General features: G+C 30.2%; 1 protein-coding gene across 1 annotated transcript; it reads right to left on the bottom strand.

Moving 5' to 3' along the window:
* Positions 1–7,310: 7,310 nt before the first annotated feature.
* LOC142330916 (uncharacterized) lies at positions 7,311–22,668 on the bottom strand. The gene is made up of 3 exons (XM_075376384.1): positions 21,793–22,668; positions 18,766–18,772; positions 7,311–8,131 (listed from the first exon to the last, which is right to left on the bottom strand). Exons 1-3 carry the CDS (start codon positions 22,663–22,665, stop codon positions 7,311–7,313), a joined length of 1,701 nt encoding a protein of 566 aa, XP_075232499.1. The 5' UTR covers positions 22,666–22,668.
* Between the last annotated feature and the right edge of the window lie 835 nt (positions 22,669–23,503).

Below are 23,503 nucleotides of genomic sequence, written 5' to 3'. Positions count from 1 at the left end.
ATATGTTGGGCAGGTTAAAATGATAAAGACGGAATAAACAAAATCAAGGTGGGTAATATTAATTGGTGGCTTTAAGGTTCTAAAGTAAACTTAAGATTTCTATTGGTATTGGCTAGAAACTTTATTGTTGCATCCCGAGTAAAGAAACTTGTTTTATAGTTTTCTTAAGTTTTGCTTAGATGTCAATTAATGATATTTATAATTTTAAAAATCAAAGGCAGTAACAATAAAAAAAAACCTTAATTGAAAGTAGTATATGTATATATATATTACACACACACGATTATGTTATCTACTGATTGTTAAAATTAAAATATCCATCAAGATTTGGATTATAAGTAACATTTAACATTTTTGTAGCTTAATTTTGCCTTAATAAATTTCATTAATAATTTAGTGTAATTATGACCAAGATTTAAAAAAAAAATTTTCGTATTAAATTGTAAAAAATCATTTACGAATTTTAATTGATAATCTTTTCATATTTTTCTGAATAATAATCTAAGTAAATCCTTAGAGATCTTTACACGTTTAAAGTACCACAAACAAAAATACGCACTCATACACAGTAACTATTTATATACCTGTAGTGTCTACAGGTAAAAGTAGTACACTTAATGAAGCCTTGAATTGATTGCAAAACGATGTGTTATTGTTTTATTTTGTGTGTTTTTTTATTGTGTTTCTTTTTTTTGTTTTATTTTATAATGAAAAATGGTTGTTTTTACTTGAAGAATTATATTATGGGATATTTAAAATCTTGATATTTTATGTATACCTTTAGATATCACATGGAAAAAGCCTGGTGTGATACTGCGATTATATCATGGTTAAACAATGATTTGGAAATCAATTCTATTGACTGCAAAGTATATCCTGGAACAGACATTGTTAGCGATTATAATTTAATGGTAATGAAATGTAGATTGGGGTTTAAAAACCTGAAGAAAAGGTGCTAGCTGAATCGTTGGAATTTAGAGAAGCTTGAGGAAGAGGAACTAAAGAAGATTTTTCAGAAGGTAAAGATCTTTGGGAAGGTAGATAACATTTTAGAGGAGGAAAATAACATCTTAGTTGAGGTAAAGACATTTTTTGAGGAGGTAAAGAAGATTTTTGAGAAAAAGAAGGTTTTTAGGAGGTAAAGAAAATTTTTGAGAAGGACATCTCTCAAAGATGGTCTGAGTAAAAACGATAAGGTAGAAGATGTAGAAGAAGAATGAAAGAATGTTAAAAAGGAAGTTATTAAATCAACAGAAGCCAACTAGTCGGAACAAAGAGAACTCGGACGAAACCTTGGACATCAGAAGAAATATTGCAGTTGATGGATGAACGTAGAAAGTATAAGAATGCTAGTGATGAAAAAGGTAAAAGGAACTATCGAAAATTAAGAAATACAAACAGGAAGTACAAATTAGTGAAAGAAGAGTGGATTAAAGAAAAGTTTTCAGAAGTGGAAACATAAATAATCATTGGTGAAATAGACGGAGCATACAGGAAAGTTAAGAAGAATGTATTGTGGTACATAAATTAAAATCTCATAGTGCGTTATATAAATATTGGACACCGATTTATGATACGAAAGGCAAAGTCGATAGGTGGGTGTATTGAAGAGCTATACGGAGGAAATGAATTAGAAACTGGTGTTATAGAGGAAGAAGAGAAGTCGAAGAGGAAGAAAAGGTCGAAGAGGAAGGGAGGTACAACACTGAGATCAGAATTTAATAGAGCATTAAAAGGTTTGAATGACAGAAAGGCTCCTGTGATGGACGGGATACCTGCAGAATTGCTGCGCAGTGCCGGTGAGGAAGCGATAGGTAGATTATACAAAGTGGTGTGTAATATTTATGAAAAAGGGGAAATTCCGTCAAACTTCAAAAAGAGTATCATTAACATGTTACCAAAGAAAGCAGAAACACATAATTGTGAATAATACAGAACAATTAGCTTAACTACTCACGCATCAAAAATCTTAACTAGAATTCTGTACAGAAGAATTGAGAGGAGAGTGGAAAAAGTGTTAGGAGAAGACCAATTTTGTTTCAGGAAAAGTATAGGACAAGGGAAGCAATTTTAACGCGCAGATTAATAGTAGAAAGAAGATTAAAGAAAAACAAACCAATATACAGAGCATTTACAGACTTAGAAAAGGCATCTGATAACGTAGTCTGGAATAAAATTTTCAGCATTTTAAAAATATTAGGGTTCAAGTAAAGAGATAGAAGAACGATTACTAACATCTACAGGAACAGAAACTGCAACAGTAAGAATCGATGAAATTAATAAAGAAACCGTAATAAAAAAATCCCTTTCGTCAGTGGGAAGCCGGGGGTAGATTTTATCGGTGCTACGTAGGGGATAAAAAAGATTTCCACCTTAAAATTAAGAAAAAATTCAAATTTACTCAATACGACAATGGTTGCATGTGAAAAAAAGTTTCACATGTTTAGCATACCGCAAGCCCCATCTTACAATTCCAGCAACATTTTGGTCGTCCCTTGCCGTAAGAGTTGGTCATGTCAAAAATTATTTCAGACAAAAGTTTTAGGTAATGTTTCGAGGACAAACGACAACTTTAAACCGATTCGGTGCCTATTAAGGGAGGTATGATTTTTTTGTCTTCGAAACCCCATTTTTTCCACCTCCTGGGTCAATGGTTGGTGATATCAAAAACTTTACTTAGATAGTTTTAGGCTCTTATTCAAAGAATAGTAGCAACTTTAAACAAATTCGATATTTTACTTCATAAGAAAGTTATAAGGATAATTTATTTTTTCGAAAACCCCCCCATTTCCACTCCGATAGTCCGATTTTGACCATTAACAAACTTTACCGAGATTTTGGGTGGTTATATTTTATGTATCAATTTGAAAATGATTGGGCCAAAATTACGGCAGTTATCGAGTTCACAAGAAAGTGAAATATATATATATATAGAAATTTTTGAACTGACGGTGGTTTTGGGGTCTGGTTGATGTGAAACGCGAAGATATGTCGACATTTTTCGGAAGTCGAATCACGGTACCCATTACAATAGGTAGCTTTCTTATGAAATGTACCTAAAAGAGAGTCGGTCATGGATGTACCCTATTCCCGTTAATTTTTAATATTTACACAATACTAACAGTTAATGATGTTATCAACAATTTAGATCCGGAGTAACAGTGCAAAGTGAAAAGCAAAAGAGGCTACGATTTGGTGATGATATAGTAATTCTAGCTAAAAGTAAAAACGATTTAGAAGAAACAATGAATGGCATGGATGAGTTTCTATGCAAATAGTACCGAATGAAAATAAATAAGTACAAAACGAATGTAATGAAATGTACAGTAGTAGAAATAATGTAAATGGACCACTGAATATAAAAGTAGTAAGAGGAAAGATTATGGAGGTAGAAGAATCTGCGTATTTATATTTATATCTATTATTAGCGTAGTGACGTATTTGGATTTGAATATCATATGTTCTTGATATATATACATATATATTATCGCCGATTGGCTTCGGCATCTCATCATAATTACTAATCTTATGGTAGCCCCGAGAAGAGCTGTTGTCGTCGAATGGCTTCGACGGCTCGTAATTCCTAACCTTGTGGTGGCCCTGATAAGGACCGTTTTATGCGTTAGCTCTGAGAAGAGCTGTTGGGACCGGAAGCTTGTTTCCGACTTCGCTGGAGATAAGCACGTCCATTGAAGTCAGACCTTTTTCTACTGGACAAAGAATTTGATTTCTTTACAGGTACATGAACAGGATGTGGTCTATCAACTGGCACAGGAGTTTCTTTTCGACTGTTATTGGATACGGTTTATCGACGTAAATTTTGTAATGTTTCGGGTTGTGTAATGGATACGGTTGATCGACTGGAACTTAACCGGATATGTTACTCTTTTTTCTACTGGATAAAAATGTGGTACCGGTACCACAAGTGGAACTGTTATGTATTTATCCACCGTTTCCCGGTATCGTTTCGGTACGGATACCGGATATGGACGATAGACTGGAACTGGTACTTTCTTTTCAATCGTCACCGGATAAGTTCTGAAACCTCTTTGGTTAATATCACTGTTTTGAGAGATGTGATGTTGTTCATGAACTAATACGAATTGTTAATGAGAGGTATGATGATCATTGGAAATTTGATGTCCTTCGATTCGAACATTCCTATCGTATATCCCGAATGATTCCCGGCCGAAATTTTGTCCGTGGCTGCTGATATCAAAAACTTCACGTTTATGTTGTTTCTTTTCGTCTTGGTTTATTCGTGCTAGATGTTTTAATAGTCGATCCTCATCACTGATTTTGTGTACTGTAAACTTTCTTTCATCATTATCCGCCAGTATACTTCCTGGTGCCGCTAAACACAGCACTACTACCTTTAAACATTCTGGTGAATGGAAATAAAATACATTCTACCAAAAAGATTTCTTTTCAACAGCTGTTTAAATGATTTGATGGTCGGTTATCTTTGTTTCTGCTTTTTTGTACTAATAATATGCTATTATTAATATGAGTACAACTTCCTACATCATTTGATACGGGTAGGAATTTATAAAACTGATTTATTTTTTCTTCTACTGCTAATTTTCTTTGTATTCAGTTGTTTAATAAAAATAGTTAAAAGCTTAAAATTTTATATACAGCCCTACATCGTTTCTTTTCACTGATTATTTCCCAAGCTTCACTCATATATTCATCTTAAAATTGTTTTTTGTTTTTTTATCTATCCACTCATTTTATAGCATCATTCTCTATAACACTTCAAAGGATATTTTTTCCGTCTAGATTGCCCCGTCTTTCTACCATAAAATCCTACCGGAAAATTTTTTTTTAGATTTTTCTAGGCTTAGATTCACATTTCATGTTTGCAGTCTTTTTTTAATGTGTAAACTATCCTTGCTAGTTACAATGTGGTTTTTATCTACAACTTACCGAGGTATAGATTTCTTCAACATTAACTGTAAAAAATGAATTTATTCGGAATATTAAAATACACATCGAAATTAATAGTTTTTTCTCTACGTTTTAAGGGTAAATTAAGATATAAATGCCTACCAAGCTGATAGGATCAGAGAATATATGGTAAAAATTATCATGAAAAAAGTTTCATGTAGTATTTTGATTTTAATGATAGTTTTACTAATATTATATCATAGCTTTACAAATATATTACAAAAAAAAGTACAATCTGTCAAAAATTAGGATATGAATTTTTTGCATCTATCGACGTTTCTTGAGCCTGGTTACCGTAAAATAAAAAGTGAATTGGCGTGTTTGAAAGTTAATAACATCTGATTGGAATAACCAATTTTTATGAGATTTGGTACAGAGACTAGGGTGTTATCAGGTTTTTGTAAAATTTTGGGATCAATATCTTCGGGGTGTGGGGTAAATAGATCTTTTAGGGTGAATTTTATCAACATTTTGGAAACGTAACCTCTCTTTATATTACACTCGGTAAATACATACATGGTTATCTTACAATTTTTAAACAAATTTTGCTCCCAAAAATTCTTCCTCTCCCATAAAATCTAAAAAACTCTTCATGTGTTGCATATTTTTTAACTAAATTTTATGTATTCCTAGGCAGAGTAACAGTGATCCATTGTACTTTTGGCGCAATATTGGGGACGGGAACCGACCGAAGTTTAAAAATATAGAGCTGAATTTTTTAAACCTTTTTTAGTTTATTTAAACTTCTAATATAATTTAATCATAATTCACCCCTACCACCAAAAAATTAATCTTCGGTATCTTTTTATTTACGTTTTTTTAATGGATGTTTTAAAGTTTTTTCCGTTTAACGTAGTAGAAAAATCGATAAATATCTATTTTCAGGCGATTCGAGGTTGGTGGAGGAGGAGAAATAAGTTAAAAACATTTCGATTTTTTTGAATTTTTAACTTTTTCGTGTTGTACGTTTTCCGCCATATAAGAATAAATAACCACTGGTGGGAAAATATTAACTTTGTCAGAATTTATTAATCATTAAATTTACAGAGGTTTAAATCATGTAAAAGTTTATTTTTCTACAAAAAAAAAATTTCTAATATCAAGCAACATGCAGTTTTTTTTTTACTGGGATAATATTCTTTTTTTGTTGTAAAATTATAAATTTATTATTGTAAAATCTAATATGTACATTTGAAATAAAATTTCATTATGAGATACAATACGGCGAATTACGGTTGAAATTCTTATTAAGTATTTTTAATATTAGGTTTTTTTAATATTAATTTTTTTATATAGTACGGTACCAATGTTTTACAATAAAAACGAGTAAAGTTATTAGGAACAAACTTTGTTTGTTTTCGATAACAACAACTGCATTACGAAATCCTAACTATCGTTTAATTCTGGGATATTCATATCGAATCATGACAAAATTAATAATATTTAATAAACAGTGTGATCTTTGGTTTTTATAACAAAACAAAAATTAAAAAATATTATTTTAAAGGATCAGAAAATAATATGAAATAAATATCGTTTATTCATTAAACTACAAACGCTGAAGATTTGATTCTTTAATTCAACAAGTGTGTAGTAGGTTTTCTTCAGATCACCGATGTGATTTCCATTTGTTGTTAATTGGTATTTATTGCTAACCTTACAGTGCCTATACGTGAGCCGTCACTTCTCCTATATTCTTTCCAAGTATTACCTATATTCTGGCAGAATTTCAGCTCAATCGTTTTGAGAAATTTTTATGTGAAACAGGAACAGACTCACATATACTATTTGTATACATCCAAACATGCACATATATACTATTCATTCATATACAATATACTATATTTATTCAACGCTTGAATTTTAAACTAATATTTATTTAGTAATTTTTCATTATAATTAATTATATATAATAGTAGATAATTAATAATTATTTTAATTCATAATTATATAATATAATATTTGTAATAAAAGGTTTTTTTAGTTTCACATAATAAGTATACGACTTTTAAATTATCTTTTTTCATAATTTTTTTCTGTTTATTTAAAAACCAACACAGGTGTTTACTTTATGTTTATCTTATAAGTTGTTAGAGTATATTTCGGTAAAATACAGTTGTAGACAAATCTGTCGCTTACAAATTTATAACAAAAACAAAAACTATTATATATAAATATATAAAATAAAGCAGGATATTTTAAAAACAAGAACAACAAAAAATTGTTAAATATTATATTTCAGTATAAAAAAACATATAAAATCTGTAAAATAAATAATACTGTATTACGTTACAAGATGAGATGTCTTTTGATGAAAATCCAACCGAAATTGATGATTAAGTAAAAATAAGTTCCTAAAACTACAAGTGATGTCCTGTGTGATGATAACGTCCATCTAGTGAATTATCATGATGTAAAGAATGATGATCTTTTACTGGATATGAATCCGGTTTAGAAATATAAACTGGATATGGTTTTGTTATATGCACTGCTACAGGTCTATCGACGGGAATTTTAACCGGATAAGGTACTGGTTTCTCGACCGGATAAGGAATTGGTTTTTCTACCGGTATATGTACTGGATAAGGTCTGTCGACTGTTATTTTAACTGGAACAGGAATTTTCTTTTCGACTGTTACTGGATACGGTTTATCGACGTAGACTGGATATGGTTTCGGGATGTGAACAGGTATCGGTCTATCGACTGGAACTTTAACTGGATATGGTACTGCTTTTTCTACCGGATAAGGATGCGGTACCGGTACTTTAACCGGAACCGGTATATGTTTTTCGACCGGTACTGGATACGGTTTAGGGACGTGTACCGGATACGGTCGATCGACTGGAACTGGAATTTTCTTCTCAACGGTTACCGGATAAGGTACTGGAACTTCTTTGGTTAACGTCACTGTTTTAGTTACCTCATGATGCGGTGTAATGTGGTGATGAGAAATTTGATGATCATGAGAGATGTGATGTCCTTCAAATCCAAAATGATGATCATCTTTTTCGATTGATTTCTGACCGAATTCGTGTCCAAAGATGCTAAAATGAAAAAGTTCACGTTTATTTTGTTTCTTTTGATCTTGATTATGCGTTATTTGATGTTGTGATGACCGACCATCATTACTAATTTTTTTCACTGTACTCTTAATTTTTTCACCATCCCCCAATACAACTCCTATTACCATAAAGCACAACACTATTAACTTCAACATGCTGCTTCTGATGTTTACGGTTGTTTGATGCTTATTAACGATGCAATAGACGTTAAATACTATCAACAGAAAGGAAAACTCTCCCACCACTGTCACTTGTAAACAATATTTTATATTACCTCACCCGTTCACTATTACATGTTCTTTTGTAATTAATCTTATAGCCAAAACATGCGAGGTACGTAACAGAAATATATTTATTTACACCAACATAATTAAGAATAAGTAAATAATATCCATAAACAAGCTAGTTGGTCATCAGTAACTTGATTTTCTTTGTTAAATAGTGATGCTACTCTCCTTTCTATTTTGTTTTGTTTTATTCTATTTAGGTTACTGTAATTATTATTTCATCCTACATCCTCAGTTATCTGTTTTATATATTCCAATCTTTTCCTTCCTCTTTTATTGTTATCTTGACAGATTCCTCTATTACCAAATACGTTACACCTGGAGTTACATTGTAACCTTACAAGCTATTTTTTACTTTTCTACAGATTCTGACGCAAGCTTCTCTTCTTTCCGTTTAACTTTATAAATCCTTATTTCGTAATTAATCAAATTAAAATTTTTTTGTGCCATAATTTTTTAAGGGCCTTATTTTTTTTTCTATATTGTTTTCATTTTTTATTTTCAATTTGTTTACTTTTAAACGCTATGTATCGTTCCGCTTGATGCAATGTTTGTATAAATATCTTATTAATTCTTAGATTAATCATAAAGACATCAGACTTATTTTTACGTCAAAGTTTTTCCTGCTTACATTTATCTGCCCTAATTTTATTTTTACTTTGTTCATTCTTCCTTCGTACAATTCTTAATTATTCTTCTTTCTAAAATAATTAATTACTTTATTTTTTAATCCTCAGTAGGATTTTTCTCTTGGCAATTAACCCGTACAATTCAGAATTTCTTTTAAGTAATTTTTAGTATTGCCAAAAAAAATTTTATTAAGGAATTTCAATTTTTTTTTATTTTTTCTCAATAAATAGATTTACCATACTCAAAGTTGTTCTTCACTTTGTGCACTGCTTCATCTACATAGAGATTTTAACAACGTATAATGTTGTTAAACACGTTCCTAAAAACGTAGACTTTCTTTGTTTTACTCATTCCTAAATTAATCCTGTTTTCTCTTTTTATATTTATAAAAGTATAATCTGATTTTTTTTTCCAGTTTTAAATGAATTTTCTTCCTTTATAGATTTTAGCCAAATTTTCTCAATGTTTTATTATTACGGAACAAAGATTTGCTTCTATTTTTACTTTCCCTAGTTAGCGCTGTAGCAGAGCTACAGCTCTAGAAGGGAAAGTATTGTAGTCAGTCCAATATGGACATAAGAGGTTTTCTCCGGATCTTAGCATTTTGACACGTACGGAATCGAAAAATTCGAAAAACCGGATGGAAAGTTTCCGGATGTTAATATTCGTATGTACGAGTGTGTGTTTGGTGTTGACCTCTAAATAACCAAAACTACTACACCGATTTTGACCAATTTTGGTCAGATTACTTCCATATATGGGGCATTGATGCAGTTACATTTTCAACTTAAAAGATCAAGGGGGTGAGGCTGTAGAGAAAGGTCACTCTCAGTATCTCGATATTTCATTTAATTAATGTCGTATATTTTTTTTAGATTTTTTAACAATTAAGGAAGAACAATAACTGCTAAAAAAAGTTTTTGCAAAATCGCACCCCATCCCAAAAAATGCATTTGTAGCCGTTTGCAATTGAAGTCGTCACAGGTGAGCGGTTCGTTCTGGCCGGGTCTCGAACTCGATCACCCGATTGACTCGGTACCTGGTGCATTAAGCCTTGCGGCTACACTAGTCTGCCGACCGTAGAAGCGAAATTTGTTCTATGTAAGTTGTGAAATTACATTAGTTAAGTTAGAGCAGACCGTCGCCACTAGTACCACCGCAACCGCGCAAATGAACTGCGGTATACGCGCGCGTTTTAATTAGAATCATTGAAATAAATAAACGTAACATTATTCCATTTAAATAAAATGATAAATATTTTTAATTAAGTTTTGTGTGTGTAAGCCGTGTATCAGAAACAACTGTGTTTTCAGCGTTTTTCAATTCTTATGTGGATGGCTTTGGCTTTATTATTCTTTACTGAGAAAAGATTTAGCTTAATAAATTTAGCTTACTATTAAAATAGTTTTCTTGATGCTGCTAGTTGAACAGAACTCTTTATCATTCAGTTCTATTCCAGTTGTCTTTATTATCCAATTCTATTTGCCTGTCAATTGGTAAGATATTTCGACGCTTGATAATTAAAGGGAGAATAAGGCAACACAATTAAGTGCTTTCTTTCTTTAGTATGGTAATAATTACAATTTTTCACTAATCTTTAAGTACTTTTTCAGAATCGTAAACTTTACATATTGTGTATAATCTACCAAGTCTTGCTTCTGAGAATCAAGACAATAGGTAAATAATCTAATCCTAATGCCTTATTTCTGTAAACAGGTCAATCAAATTCTAATCTCAAAATAGAATCTCGTCTAATATTATCATTATTATCTTATTTTTTCTTATTAAAAAAATTCATTTAATTAATTCCCCCTTCTTTGTTTAAATTTCTTTATCTATTGATCTTTGTTTCGATTCTAGGCAAGAGTTTTGACTTTTTTAAAGTACCATTTTATCCACCTCTTCTTCCTTGTTAAAATACATGCGTAACATGTTCGCGACTGATAAGCAGATTAAATCAAATTTTTTCAATTCATCTGATCGTTTTTCCTTCACTTCCTTACAACTTTTCCATCTACGCTCCACATTTTACCTTTTTTTTTTTGAAATGTAATTTCTCTAATTTTTCTAAATAGGCACTTCAGACAATATAATTCGAGTAATTATAAATATTTTCTTATATATTTTATTAAGATAGAAGATAAATATTAAAAAAAATAATTGCTGCAAAACTATATTGTTTTTTAATGCAGGATAATTAAAGAACGCGCGGGTGACAATTTTATACATAGTATAATCTTTTATTAAATCTATTTAAACATATATATATAGCCTCCCGCTATAAGAGCGGGAGTGACACTCCTGCTCTTTAATATACGATAGTTATTATTGAGAGCCCCCTACCGACTGCTTTTAAAAATTTTCATCGAAGTACAAAATATTCTTATCGATGTAAGACCAGGTAAGAATTTATTCATTAGATAACCTTAAATGCGTGCAATTTCTACAAGAAAAATATATTTAAATTAAATACAGCTGTTTAAAAGTTGATTTGGTCACCCGTTATTTTATTTAATTAAATACTGAATAACGATGTTTAGTTCTATATTTCCATACCTTGTTTTCATCTTTTTAGTTCGATTTGTTGTCATTTTTTAGTTAAATTTTTATTTATTTTTTTTATTAGTTCTTTATTTTCTTTTTTGGCTATCAAGTTTCCTAATTTTTATAATTGTTTTTATTATTTAATACTTTTTAGGGATCTTCAAGAAAAATCCTCTATTTGAAAATTTATGGATGTAACATGTATAACTTACTGAGTCAAATGAGAAAACTGAAACATTTCAATTTATTTATTTCATTTACTGATACCAATCTATACTTACAAATTTCACAAGCGATTGAGTTCAGCAAATTTTTAGGGATCCAAGCAACTAATTAAAGAGCGTGCGGATGACAATTTTGTATATAGTAATAATTTTTTTTCAATTTTTTTCCATTTATTTAAACATATATATATATATTTATTTATTTATGTACCATATGACACTCGGTAACGTAAGGATTCTAACGCGGGGTCATAGATTTAAATCGGTTCAGTCGTTGAGCTGCTACGGTGGACCAAACATACATACATAAGTACGTACATACATTCTAAATATATTATATTCCTTTTTGGGTAGTCGTGAAACAAATTCATTTTCCATTGAAAGTTAAATTTTAAACTTAGTATTATAAATGATGTTATCAGTGATACAATATACTGTTTTGGTTGATAAATAATAGCCTTTTGTAGAAAGCTCTCATACATTGATTACATTCTTTAATCTCTTTTTATTAAAATAATACAAAATAAAATTAAGTTATTATTCTGTAATAGATAACTGTGAATGAAATTATTTTTTTTATATAAAAAATATTTCATTGAATTATCTTTATAATTCAGAAGTAAAAATAGTAATCTTAGTTTACTACTTTTTAAATATCAAACCAAAATATACGTTTTGTAATTAAAATTTAGACAAATAAGATTAAACCATTTTTTTATGAAATCAAATCCGATTACATAATTCAATTTTATAATTTGAATGGAAAAATCCTAGTAAGTTCTTAACAGTCGAGCTAATATGATGAAGGTTTTAATAAAAAAAAGGCCAAGAATTTTTTTTAATCTGTAATGGTATCAAATGTAATGATCCTTACTTATTTTATTGAAAATTCGGAATAATTAGAGCAAATCGCTCGATTTAATCAACCAGTATAGATTTAAATTATTATTTTCGGTTAATTTTTTTTTTGTCTTCAGTCAATTGACTGGTTTGATGCAGCTCTCCAAGATTCCCTATCTAGTGCTAGTCGTTTCATTTCAGTATACCCTTTACATCCTACATCCCTTACAATTTATATTACATATTCCAAACGTGGCCTGCCTACACATTTTTTTCCTTCTACCTGTCCTTCCAATATTAAAGCGACTATTCCAGGATGCATTAGTATGTGGCCTATAAGTCTGTCTCTTCTTTTAACTATATTTTTCCAAATGCTTCTTTCTTCATCTATTTGCCGCAATACCTCTTCATTTGTCACTTTATCCACCCGTGTGATTTTTAACATTCTCCTATAGCACTGGATTTCAAAAGCTTCTAATCTTTTCTTCTCAGATACTCCATATATAGCGACACTCCAAACATATACTTTCAAAAATCTTTTCCTGACATTTAAACTAATTTTTGATGTAAACAAATTGCATTTCTTACTGAAGGCTCGTTTAGCTTGTGCTATTCGGCATTTTATATCGCTCCTGCTTCGTCCATCTTTAGTAATTCTACTTCCCAAATAACAAAATTCCTCTACCTCCATAATCTTTTCTCCTCCTATTTTCACATTCAGTGGCCCATCTTTGTTATTTCTACTACATTTCATTACTTTTGTTTTGTTCTTGTTTATTTTCACGAGATAGTTCTTGCGTAGGACTTCATCTATGCCGTTCATTGTTTCTTCTGAATCCTTTTTACTCTCGGCTAGAATTACTATATCATCAGCAAATCGTAGCATCTTTATCCTTTCTTCGGTTAATAAGGTTTCAATTAATTACAGCATCAAACTAAATGATTTAATTGTATATAAATGTATCCCGGTAGGTGCTGGCCTAACTTCAGGTTAATTCAGTATAGCAAAATAAAAAAAAACTTTCATTTACACAAATGCAGTATTTTGTCTAATTTAGCCTAAATTACCCCAGAGCTAATTTATTCAGTACTAAACATTCTGTAAACAATTGACCTCGATTATTTTCTAATGAATTTAAAATTAAACTCTACAACGAAGTGAAGATTAAAACAATTTAAAAAAAATATTTATCCTAACTGATTGTGGACAATTTAGTAAGAAGAAAAAAAACATCGTTTTGTGTTACAAAATTTGTAAGCATTGTTTCTTGGATTTCGTATAGTAGTGACTGAGGATTGTAGAGAAAATACCTGTATTATAGTCCCTGTTTTTTTTGTTGTATCCTAGGGCAAAATAATAAAAAAAGTAAGTTTATCAAAAATCAATGTGATATTGATTATTTACTATATTTTTGAGAAGGCACGATAAAATGTAGAAGTAGAATAACTGTCTCAGAAATAACCTTTAAGCTTAAAAATTAGGTAAAATTAAAAAAATTAAGTATCTAATGAGTAGCTGCTAAGTATTGAATGACGATAAAATTAGATCACGTGAGACACGTTGGGTGGCGGAGAGACTACGTGTTGGTGACTTAGTGAAGAACTCCATTCCTTCCCTTTTAAGAAAATTAACAGTTGCCATTTTGAAACATAAAAGTTTGTGAAAAAACGGTTTACATATGTCGTTACACCTTAGAGTTAGAAAACTCTCTTCTAAATTTCATAAAGATATTTGAAGGCATTTGGTCATAATTAAGTAATGATTTATTAAACGGTCAAGTTAAAGCAGCATGTATCTTCGCTAGTTCAATAAAAAATATGATATATATTACAAGCTTTGTACTTCTCCTATTATCAGGAATAAATAGCTTTAATTACTGGAAACAAAAAAAAAACTTTTATATTATATATATATATATATATATATATATATATATATATATGAAGAGTATTCCGGAACAAGTTAGCCAAACTTAAGGGACTGATTCAGTACATCAAAATAAATAAAAATGTTCATGGGAACAAATGTCATATCTCGTTTCATTTTCCCTCTGATAGCCATTTTATATTTTCTCAATAGAAATTTATATTTTAAAAACAGATCGAAATATTTTAATAACATTTTATGTACTCGTATACGTAACAAATATCTTCAACTAAACAAGTAAGTTTAAGGATTTTACTTTTGAAAATTCCAAAATGGAGGCCATTAAAATCTGTTAACTGTGTCAATATTAGGTTTTTCGAATTATGTACCTTGAGATAAAATGCTAAACCTTTAACTATGAACAAAATGTCAACCCGTTTGTTCAGATCGGTTGATAAATTGCTGAGAGCTGAGTATTACCGTAATTTCATTAGACTGGGATTCTGATATACAACTGTGTATTCATCTTTATGAAAGACCCACTTAATTCTTCATTCTTTTTTATAAACCTGTCATATCATATTGTCATTTTTGAAGATTTATGCCATTTTTGGGAATGATTATGTCTCGTGCCAGATTATCCAAATCCATTACGGTTTGTAAATTGATATACACATCATTTTTACACTTTAGCATATAATTTAATAAATTCATTCTATATTACAGGTGAAACATTATATGCATAGTTTTTGATCATATAAAGCCTACGCTACGCTGAAGAATTCATTTTTCAGTAAGATGGGGCTTCACCATATCAACGTAACAGATTTCGTCGGTTTCTAAATGAAACATTACCTCGACGTTGATTAGGGCGTACGGGAAGCTAAGAGTTGGAATTACTCTCTTGGCCCTAAAGATCCCCAGACATTACACATTGTGAATTTTTCTTTTGGGAATACGGAGTACAATGTGTTATTGTTCCACGTTACCTCTGATTTGGATGAGTTGAAAACCAGGATCACAGGTACAGCAGCATTTCTTGGAGAGGATGCTCTGGCCTGGTTCACAAACAAGAGTGACTGGGTCGGAGTACTCCGATGATGCATGAAAGACCCTTAAGATATGAGGGGAAGGGCGCGCTAGGGTCGTGGAGGGGGGTGTGCGTGACGGCATACTCGGACCCCGATTAGAGGTAATGACGGGAAGGTCAGCCCTTGTGGGGAGGGGCGTTACGGCATCCAGAAGCGGAGGTCGTAATGTCTTGGTGATCCAGAAGGGACCCCGATGGGAGAGTGTCGATGGGCGGACGATGCTGACGGGGGATGGTTAGTCATCGCCGCGTCACATTAGGTCAACTGAGGCAACGTCTTCTAGGCGGTTACCGGTTGCCCTAGTGTGGTTAAAAAAGGATTAAAAAAAGAAAGGTACAGCAACAAATTGTGAAATCGAAGACTGTCTGCGACACACTGCGGAAGAATTTAGCTATCATCTTGATGTTATCCGTGCAACAGATGGAGAGCATATACAACATTTATAGCTTGGCAAATGAAATTTAAAAAATGTTTTAATACCACATAATGTGTTTTGTAATTGTAACACATTTTTATCGTGAATTATATCTGCTTGAAATCGGATCATTGTTTTGATATATACTGTAGTTTGTCAAAAAATGTAATAGTTTTAAAATAATTTTGTAAAATTAATAAATTTCATTACCAATTGCGTTATGTATTCAATCAAAAAAAAAATCATAACAGATATTCTATATTAGTCCATGAGTAGAAAAAATTAATAAAATTATTAAATAGTAAACGAGTCATTTTTAAAATACTGAAAATTTTTTTCTTAAAAATCTTTGATAATTTTCTATGAAATAATAGTAACATTTTCGGAATTCTATCGAAACCAAATTATCGAATTTTAATGAATCTAACATTACATTTCTTTATACCCTTAAGTGAAGTCAATCATATGGTTTATGAAAAAAACATTTTCTTTTCAAATTTTATTGCTAATCTAATTTAGGTCCTTTTTGTTTTATCCATAAATTATAACTCCTGTAAAAGAAAATTTGCCCTATAATTTTATCTGATCGCTAATTATTTATAAAATGGATAATATCACTAATGTATTTATAAATATGTTTGTGTAAGATTAATTGTTTATTATGAAATATTAACACGTGCGTTTTAATATTATAAACTAAGAAAAAATATAACAAAAAAAAATCAAAAACAGATCAGATAATGAGAATGTAAATAAACAGATATAAAAAATATATACACATATATCAAACATTGATAATTATATAAATTTAATGGGAAAAAAGACTAGCTATTATATATCATAAAAAAAAGAAAATTACATATTAAAGGGGATTGAAATTTTAAAATTATACAAACAATAATAACAACAACACATCATTTAGTATGGATATTGTACTATATAACAACAGTAATTGCGTTGTGTTTTGTCACGCTATTAAGTTTGTATAACAATGTGCGTGAAATATTTAATGGTCTGATAATTTAATAATTGTATATTTCCTTACCTACATGTGAAAATATAAAAAGTGAATTTGATATACAGTTGTTTTATAACCTATATTTATTTTTACTATTAGAGAGTTTAGTTCCGTTATTAATACACAAAAGAGTAAATAATTACAATTATATTTTGTTAGAAGACGTTTACTTTTTTTTATCCTATGAGTCACCTGCATTAATTTTCTTTTTGCCAATGGGAATTTTTTTTGCTGTAGAAAAATCTATAACGGGTCTCCTATCGAAACCGTAAGTAAATAATGTTAAAATATCACATGAGAGAAAACGAAAACAGTAAACCCTTTTCATAAAAACAAAGAGTACTGGCTATTAGGTGGAAGATAAAAGTCAATCCGTGGATGGAAGATGAATTAATAACAGAAACGTTGATGTTATTAAACATACTTCTAGTATGAACTAAGATCCCACAAACCCTCATTATGTCAAAAGCACTGTCATCACCGGGCTCTATAACTTGCCCGGTGTATGGGCCACACATATCCAACACATTCAACTCGCAAGCGATGATTTTTATCAAATAGAAAATAAACACAGATAGATAAACTAACGAATGAAAACAATGTTAAACTGTAATAAACAAACAGTAGTAGCGAAATAAAAACACATAAAAAATAAGTAATCAAAAAAAGTAACAATAGTATCGAAAAAAGGAAAATAGACAATCGCTAAGGTCTAGTACATGAACCCTTTTCAATCGCCTAATGTCATCACCGTTGTCTAGCAGGTTCATAGCAAGGGGATTCACATTTCTATTTTGCCTAACCGTGTATTTAGAACTGAAACGGACAATCTAATCCCGCAAATACAGCCAGTTATTCAACATGTATTTCAGAATTCCCGACGAACCAAGGCAGTTGAGTCACTTTCCTCAATATCTTGTTCTGTGACCTTAGATCTCTTTAATACTGCAGTCACTAGTCGTCTCCTCAGCTGAATCCTATACGTCCATATAGGTTTCAAGAAGTCCTTGTATAGAAAGAGCTTGTTAGAGAGAGAGAACTGAAAACCGCTACCAATTAGCCAATACATACGATTGAATTTCTGGTCAATCTGTATATATATATATATATATATATATATATATATATATATATATATATAGATAGATAATTAACCTTTATATATATAAAAGTTAGATTACAAGAGAATAGATGAAACAGCGTATTCCATAAGCCACGCGTGATCCTTATAGCTAGATTCTAGGATACCCACCGTGTGAAAGAATGCGATGCAGCTGCGCAGTCTTCATCTCCTTATTTTAATTGTAATAATAATTAGTTAGTACATCTACGGCACTCGTTCGATGCACATCATCGTCCTAAATTAAAAGTTCTAATAATACAATACTCGTTCGATTCACATCGTTCTATTTAAGTTAGCATGTATGCATAACTTACATTATATCATTACAATGAATATGTAATAATATTAGTGTTTATTAAAAATAAAGATTATTTTAAAAAATACTCTTTCGTTGTGTAAACATATAACTTATATATATATATATATTGAACCACGCGTGATGCCTACAGCTAGATTCTAGGAAACCCACCGTGTGAAAGAATGCAATGCAGCTGCAGCTGCTCGCATTGTGTCGCATTATTTTTAAATATTTATACATCCATATTTATGTGTGTGGAAATATATACATACAAATATATATATATATATATATATTGACATTTGATATCTCACATTAAGATCATCCTGGTTAAAAATATTAACGTTATTTAAATAAAGTTCGTTAAAAAATTATTACGAAGACTAAATTAATTGTTTCAGAGGAGGGGGGTTACCTTTAATCTAAACACATGAATAAATATACATTTATATCAGTATATTTTAGATTTGTGAAGTGTAAAATTAGATTCATACGTAAATAAATAGCATAAATACAGTAATACGTTTTCGTACAAAATGTTCCGGAAGGTGTTAGTCTAAATTAAGGAACCGATTCCGGATATCAATATCCGTGAAAAAAGGGACAAAATTGTCCGATTGCACAATCTTTGCTATAAAATTTATCAATTTCAATTATATCTCAGCTGTTTATCTACCGATTTTGACAACTGAAATGCCATTTGTTCATAAAAAAAAGTTTAATATTTTTATTTTATCATATAAAACATAATTTGATAAAACTAATATTTACAGAGATTTTAATATTTAAAAAAAATAATAAATGGGGTTAATTATAGAATTTTCAAACTTATTAATTTTGAAAAAGATTTCGTTGGGTTAATGTACACCAAATATCTTAAAATATTTGAATCCGTTCTTAAGATATAAATTTTTATTGAAAAAATGGTAAAATGGTAAAATGGCAGATGTAGGAAGAATGAAGCGAGATGCAAGATTTTATCCGCTTATTCTGAAGTCCTGTATAAACCTGTATAAGAAGTCCTGTATAAGTTTGGTCAACACTTAATCTGGATACTCCCTCCCCCACACACACACACAAATATATATATATATATTCCCTCGTGGCCATTTTTTATTTTATATTTTTTATTCTAGTAATCAGTCGCATCGCACAAACAGTAATAGTGGCACTGCCTATGTTCGTTGAGCCACAGCGCCCACCGTCACAGCCCTTAAAAAATAGAAATTAAAAAATCCCGAAAATGGTTTTTAGATATTCACTGAGAGCAATTTAAAGCCCAGATCTACTGAATATCTCGTTGAGTATAGTCGGAAATGGGGAAAATATGCAAATATGCAATTACTGTTGAAATTTTTTTTACCTTTCTTCACCCATTTCAAACTCAAATTTCTAAATTTGAGTTAAAATTTCTAAATTCAAATTCAAATTTCTAAAACTCAAAAATCTAGAATTTGTTTTTAGACATTTACATGAAAATTATACACACCAGAAATCAAGTTGATATCTAATTTCTCGGTTGTTACCGAGAAATTAAAAAAAATAGCCGAGTTTCATAAAAAAATTAAAAATTCATTTTAATCTTTTAAATTCGGAATTTAAAAAAAAAACTAAATTAGTTTTTAAATACTCATTTGAAAATTACACATCAAAAATCGAGTTGATATCTTCATTTGTTACCGAAAAATTAAAAAGATAGTAAATTTCATTGTTATTACATTTTAACCCTTTTAACTCAAATTTCAAAAAATCATCTGAGTGTGCATTTCATTGTCAGAAAAACGAGTGCGCAAATTTGTCATCAATTTATCTTCAGTAGTTTTTGCTGGACGTTGATGAATCAGTCACGTCAATCAGAACAAGTTACTTTATAGGAATAGATACATATATCTATACCTATAAAGTATATATATATTATAACCAAGTTATATATTTTTCTAAAATAATGAAAACTATATAATATTTCAATTACCTGAAATTTTATTATTTTTACATTAGGGCTTTTGATGGAACTAGTCACGAAGTTTTATCTTTAATAACAATATATCTTTAAATTAAAATGACAGAAATGTAAGAAAATTAAGTTACTACGTTAAATAAACTATTAATAAATGAATTAATGTTTTATTCTTTATCCAAGCTTTTAACAATTTTACATCCTTTTTTGGAGGAAATTTATTATTATCGGTTATTATTTCCTCCAAAAATGAATTTATAAAAGCAATTGATTAAGAAGTAATAATTATGGCAAAGATAAAAATAATAATACAGCAAAAAATTATTAAATATAAGCATTCTGCGATTTCTGAAAGATATGATGTTAATGTTATGTACATCGGAGCAAAATTCAGCTAAAACCCCACAGTTTTTGACGTACAATAGTTTTTGATATATCGTATTATTTTAAATATTTTTATATTTAAAAATTTATACTTTGGTGTTTTCATACATTAGATGTGAAGCTGCAAATATAAAAAGGATAAAAAAGAGGATAAAAAATGTGTGTGTGTGTGTGTGTGTGTGCGCGTGCGCGCATGTCTGTAACAACATGTCGTGAGTGATTCATAAGCAACATTCAACAAAAACTAACGAAGATAAATTGATGAAAATTTGTATACACGTTTTTCTTACTGTACAAGGACACACTAAGAACGAATTTTTTTTTGGAAATTCCGAGTTTAGAGTTAAAATGGAGAAAAAATTAAATTTACTATTTTTTTCAATTTCTCGTTAAAAAATGACCATATCAACTTTAGTTTCGGTCTGTATTCTTCACATGAATATCTAAAAACCAATTTTTTGATTTTAAAATATTTTTTCTTCTAATAAATAACCTTTATGTTTACCAAATTTAAATGTATTAAAAGATGTCCGTATTTATTTCAAGCTAAATTTATGTTTATTTTTTTTTAAGTACTAAAAAAAAATATTTTTATAAGTAAAAGTTTTTTTTGCATGTGAAGTAATTCACATGCAATTTTATTTATGATATTGCTTGTGAATAAATAATCTAATGTACTGTATTCGATTATATATATATATATATATATATATATATATATATATTATATAATTCTATAATTAATTATACAATTAACATTAATATATAATATAATATATATTTAGTAAAATTTAATAAAGTCTATATTTGTTAAAAAAATACATTTATATCTATATTAACTTTTTATAAAAATATGTTAAATTTTATAACTGATCATGCGAACTTGTTCATGGACTCACAAAAAACAGGATGCTTAAAAAAATAAAAACAACAAAATTTAAGAATTTCATATAAATTACATGTATTTCTGTATAAAAAATATATAAAATTTATAATATAAATAATGTTACATTACATGATGAGATGCATTCCGACGAATTTTCAATTGAATACCTTTTTTTTTGAAAAATTTGCTGATAAGGTAATTCAGGAACAGCTTTAGAAATGATGTCCTCCTATATGATGATGATGATGATGTCCATCAAATGAAATATCATGATGATCTTTCACCGGATACGGAACCGGATAAGGTACTGGATACGGTTTTGAAATATGAACCGGGTACGGTTTTGGTATATGTACTGGTACCGGTCTATCGACTGGAACTTTAACCGGATAAGGTACTGGTTTTTCGACAGGATAAGGAACTGGTTTTTCTACCGGTATATGTACTGGATAAGGTCTGTCGACCGGTACTTTAACCGGTACAGGAATTCTCTTTTCCACCGGTACAGGATACGGTTTATCGACATATACCGGGTACGGTTTGGGGATGTGAACAGGTACCGGTCTATCGACTGGAACCTTGACCGGATACGGAACTGGTTTTTCTACGGGATAAGGATGCGGTACAGGTACTTTAACTGGAACCGGTATGTGTTTTTCGACAGGTACTGGATACGGTTTAGGTATGTGTACCGGATACGGTCGATCGACTGGAACCGGTATTTTCTTCTCGACTGTCACCGGATAAGGTACTGGAACTTCTTTAGTTAAAGTCAGTGTTTTAGTTACCTCATGATGCGGCACGACGTGATGATGTGGAATATGATGATCGTGAGGAATGTGATGTCCTTCGAATCCAAAGTGGTGATCGTCTACGCCAAAAGATTCGTGGCCGAAACCGTGTCCGTAGATACCGAAATCAAAAAGTTCACGTTTACCTTGTTTCTTTTCGTCTTGCTTTTGTACCGACTGTTGCTGCTGCGATGTTTGAACGTCATCGCTGATTTCATTCACTGTACCCTTACTTTTATCATCGTCCCCCAAAACACCTCCTACCAACACTAAACACAACACCGTAAACCTCAACATGCTGCTTCTGTAGCTTACAGTCGTTTGACGCTTTATCACAGTAACAGTCGATGTTAAATACTATTAACAGAAAGGAAGTCTTTCCCACCACAGTCATTTTAAACAATATTTCACATTAGCTCACACACGTACAGCATATATATTCTTTTACAATTGGCGCTATATTATACAATCCGAACATGCGATCTAAAAACGTCATATAGATAGTTTATATATATATATCTGTTACATAATAATACCGTAGGTTAACTGAGTTAGAAATTAGTACATCACACTATTTACGCACTCTTGAACACACATACATACACTCATATATCCAGACACACATACACGTACGTCTCCCATGAATTACGAAAGAACTTTGGGATTTAATTATATATCTATATATACATACATATGTGTAAATATATAAACAAAGATATTTGGTAGTATTATTTTCTTTGTTTATTTTTCTTATCCACCTACATTATCTCTTAAATTTTATTATTTCATTTTAGGTGAATAATAATAATAATATTAAGTAAAAGCGATGCAATATCCAGGTTAACTATTGCAGTAACCTGTTACTGGAACCATATCGTTGCGTGATTATAAGAATCACATTCCAAAAAGTAAAAACACATAAATTAATGTGAATTAAAGTACTCATACACAAATTAAAAAAAAAAGCTTTGAATGTGTGTGTAATGATGAATAATTGAAAGGATATGTTATTTATGTTAATGTAATCTATTCTGTAAAATATAAACGGGCATTGCATACTAAGTGTGGAATCAAAAATTAAATCTACATTTAGGTTAAATCTTGAATAAAAAATAAGTGAAATTTGTTTACTTAT

Source organism: Lycorma delicatula, chromosome 10 (genome assembly GCF_047948215.1).
Source record: "Lycorma delicatula isolate Av1 chromosome 10, ASM4794821v1, whole genome shotgun sequence".
NCBI lineage: Eukaryota > Metazoa > Arthropoda > Insecta > Hemiptera > Fulgoridae > Lycorma > Lycorma delicatula.
Note: the sequence above shows the minus strand (reverse complement) of the source record. Positions and strands in the feature narration are given on the sequence as shown.

Excerpts from the sequence above, each read along its gene's own strand:
- LOC142330916 (XM_075376384.1), bottom strand. The coding sequence starts at position 22,665 with ATGTTGAGGTTTACGGTGTTGTGTTTAGTGTTGGTAGGAGGTGTTTTG.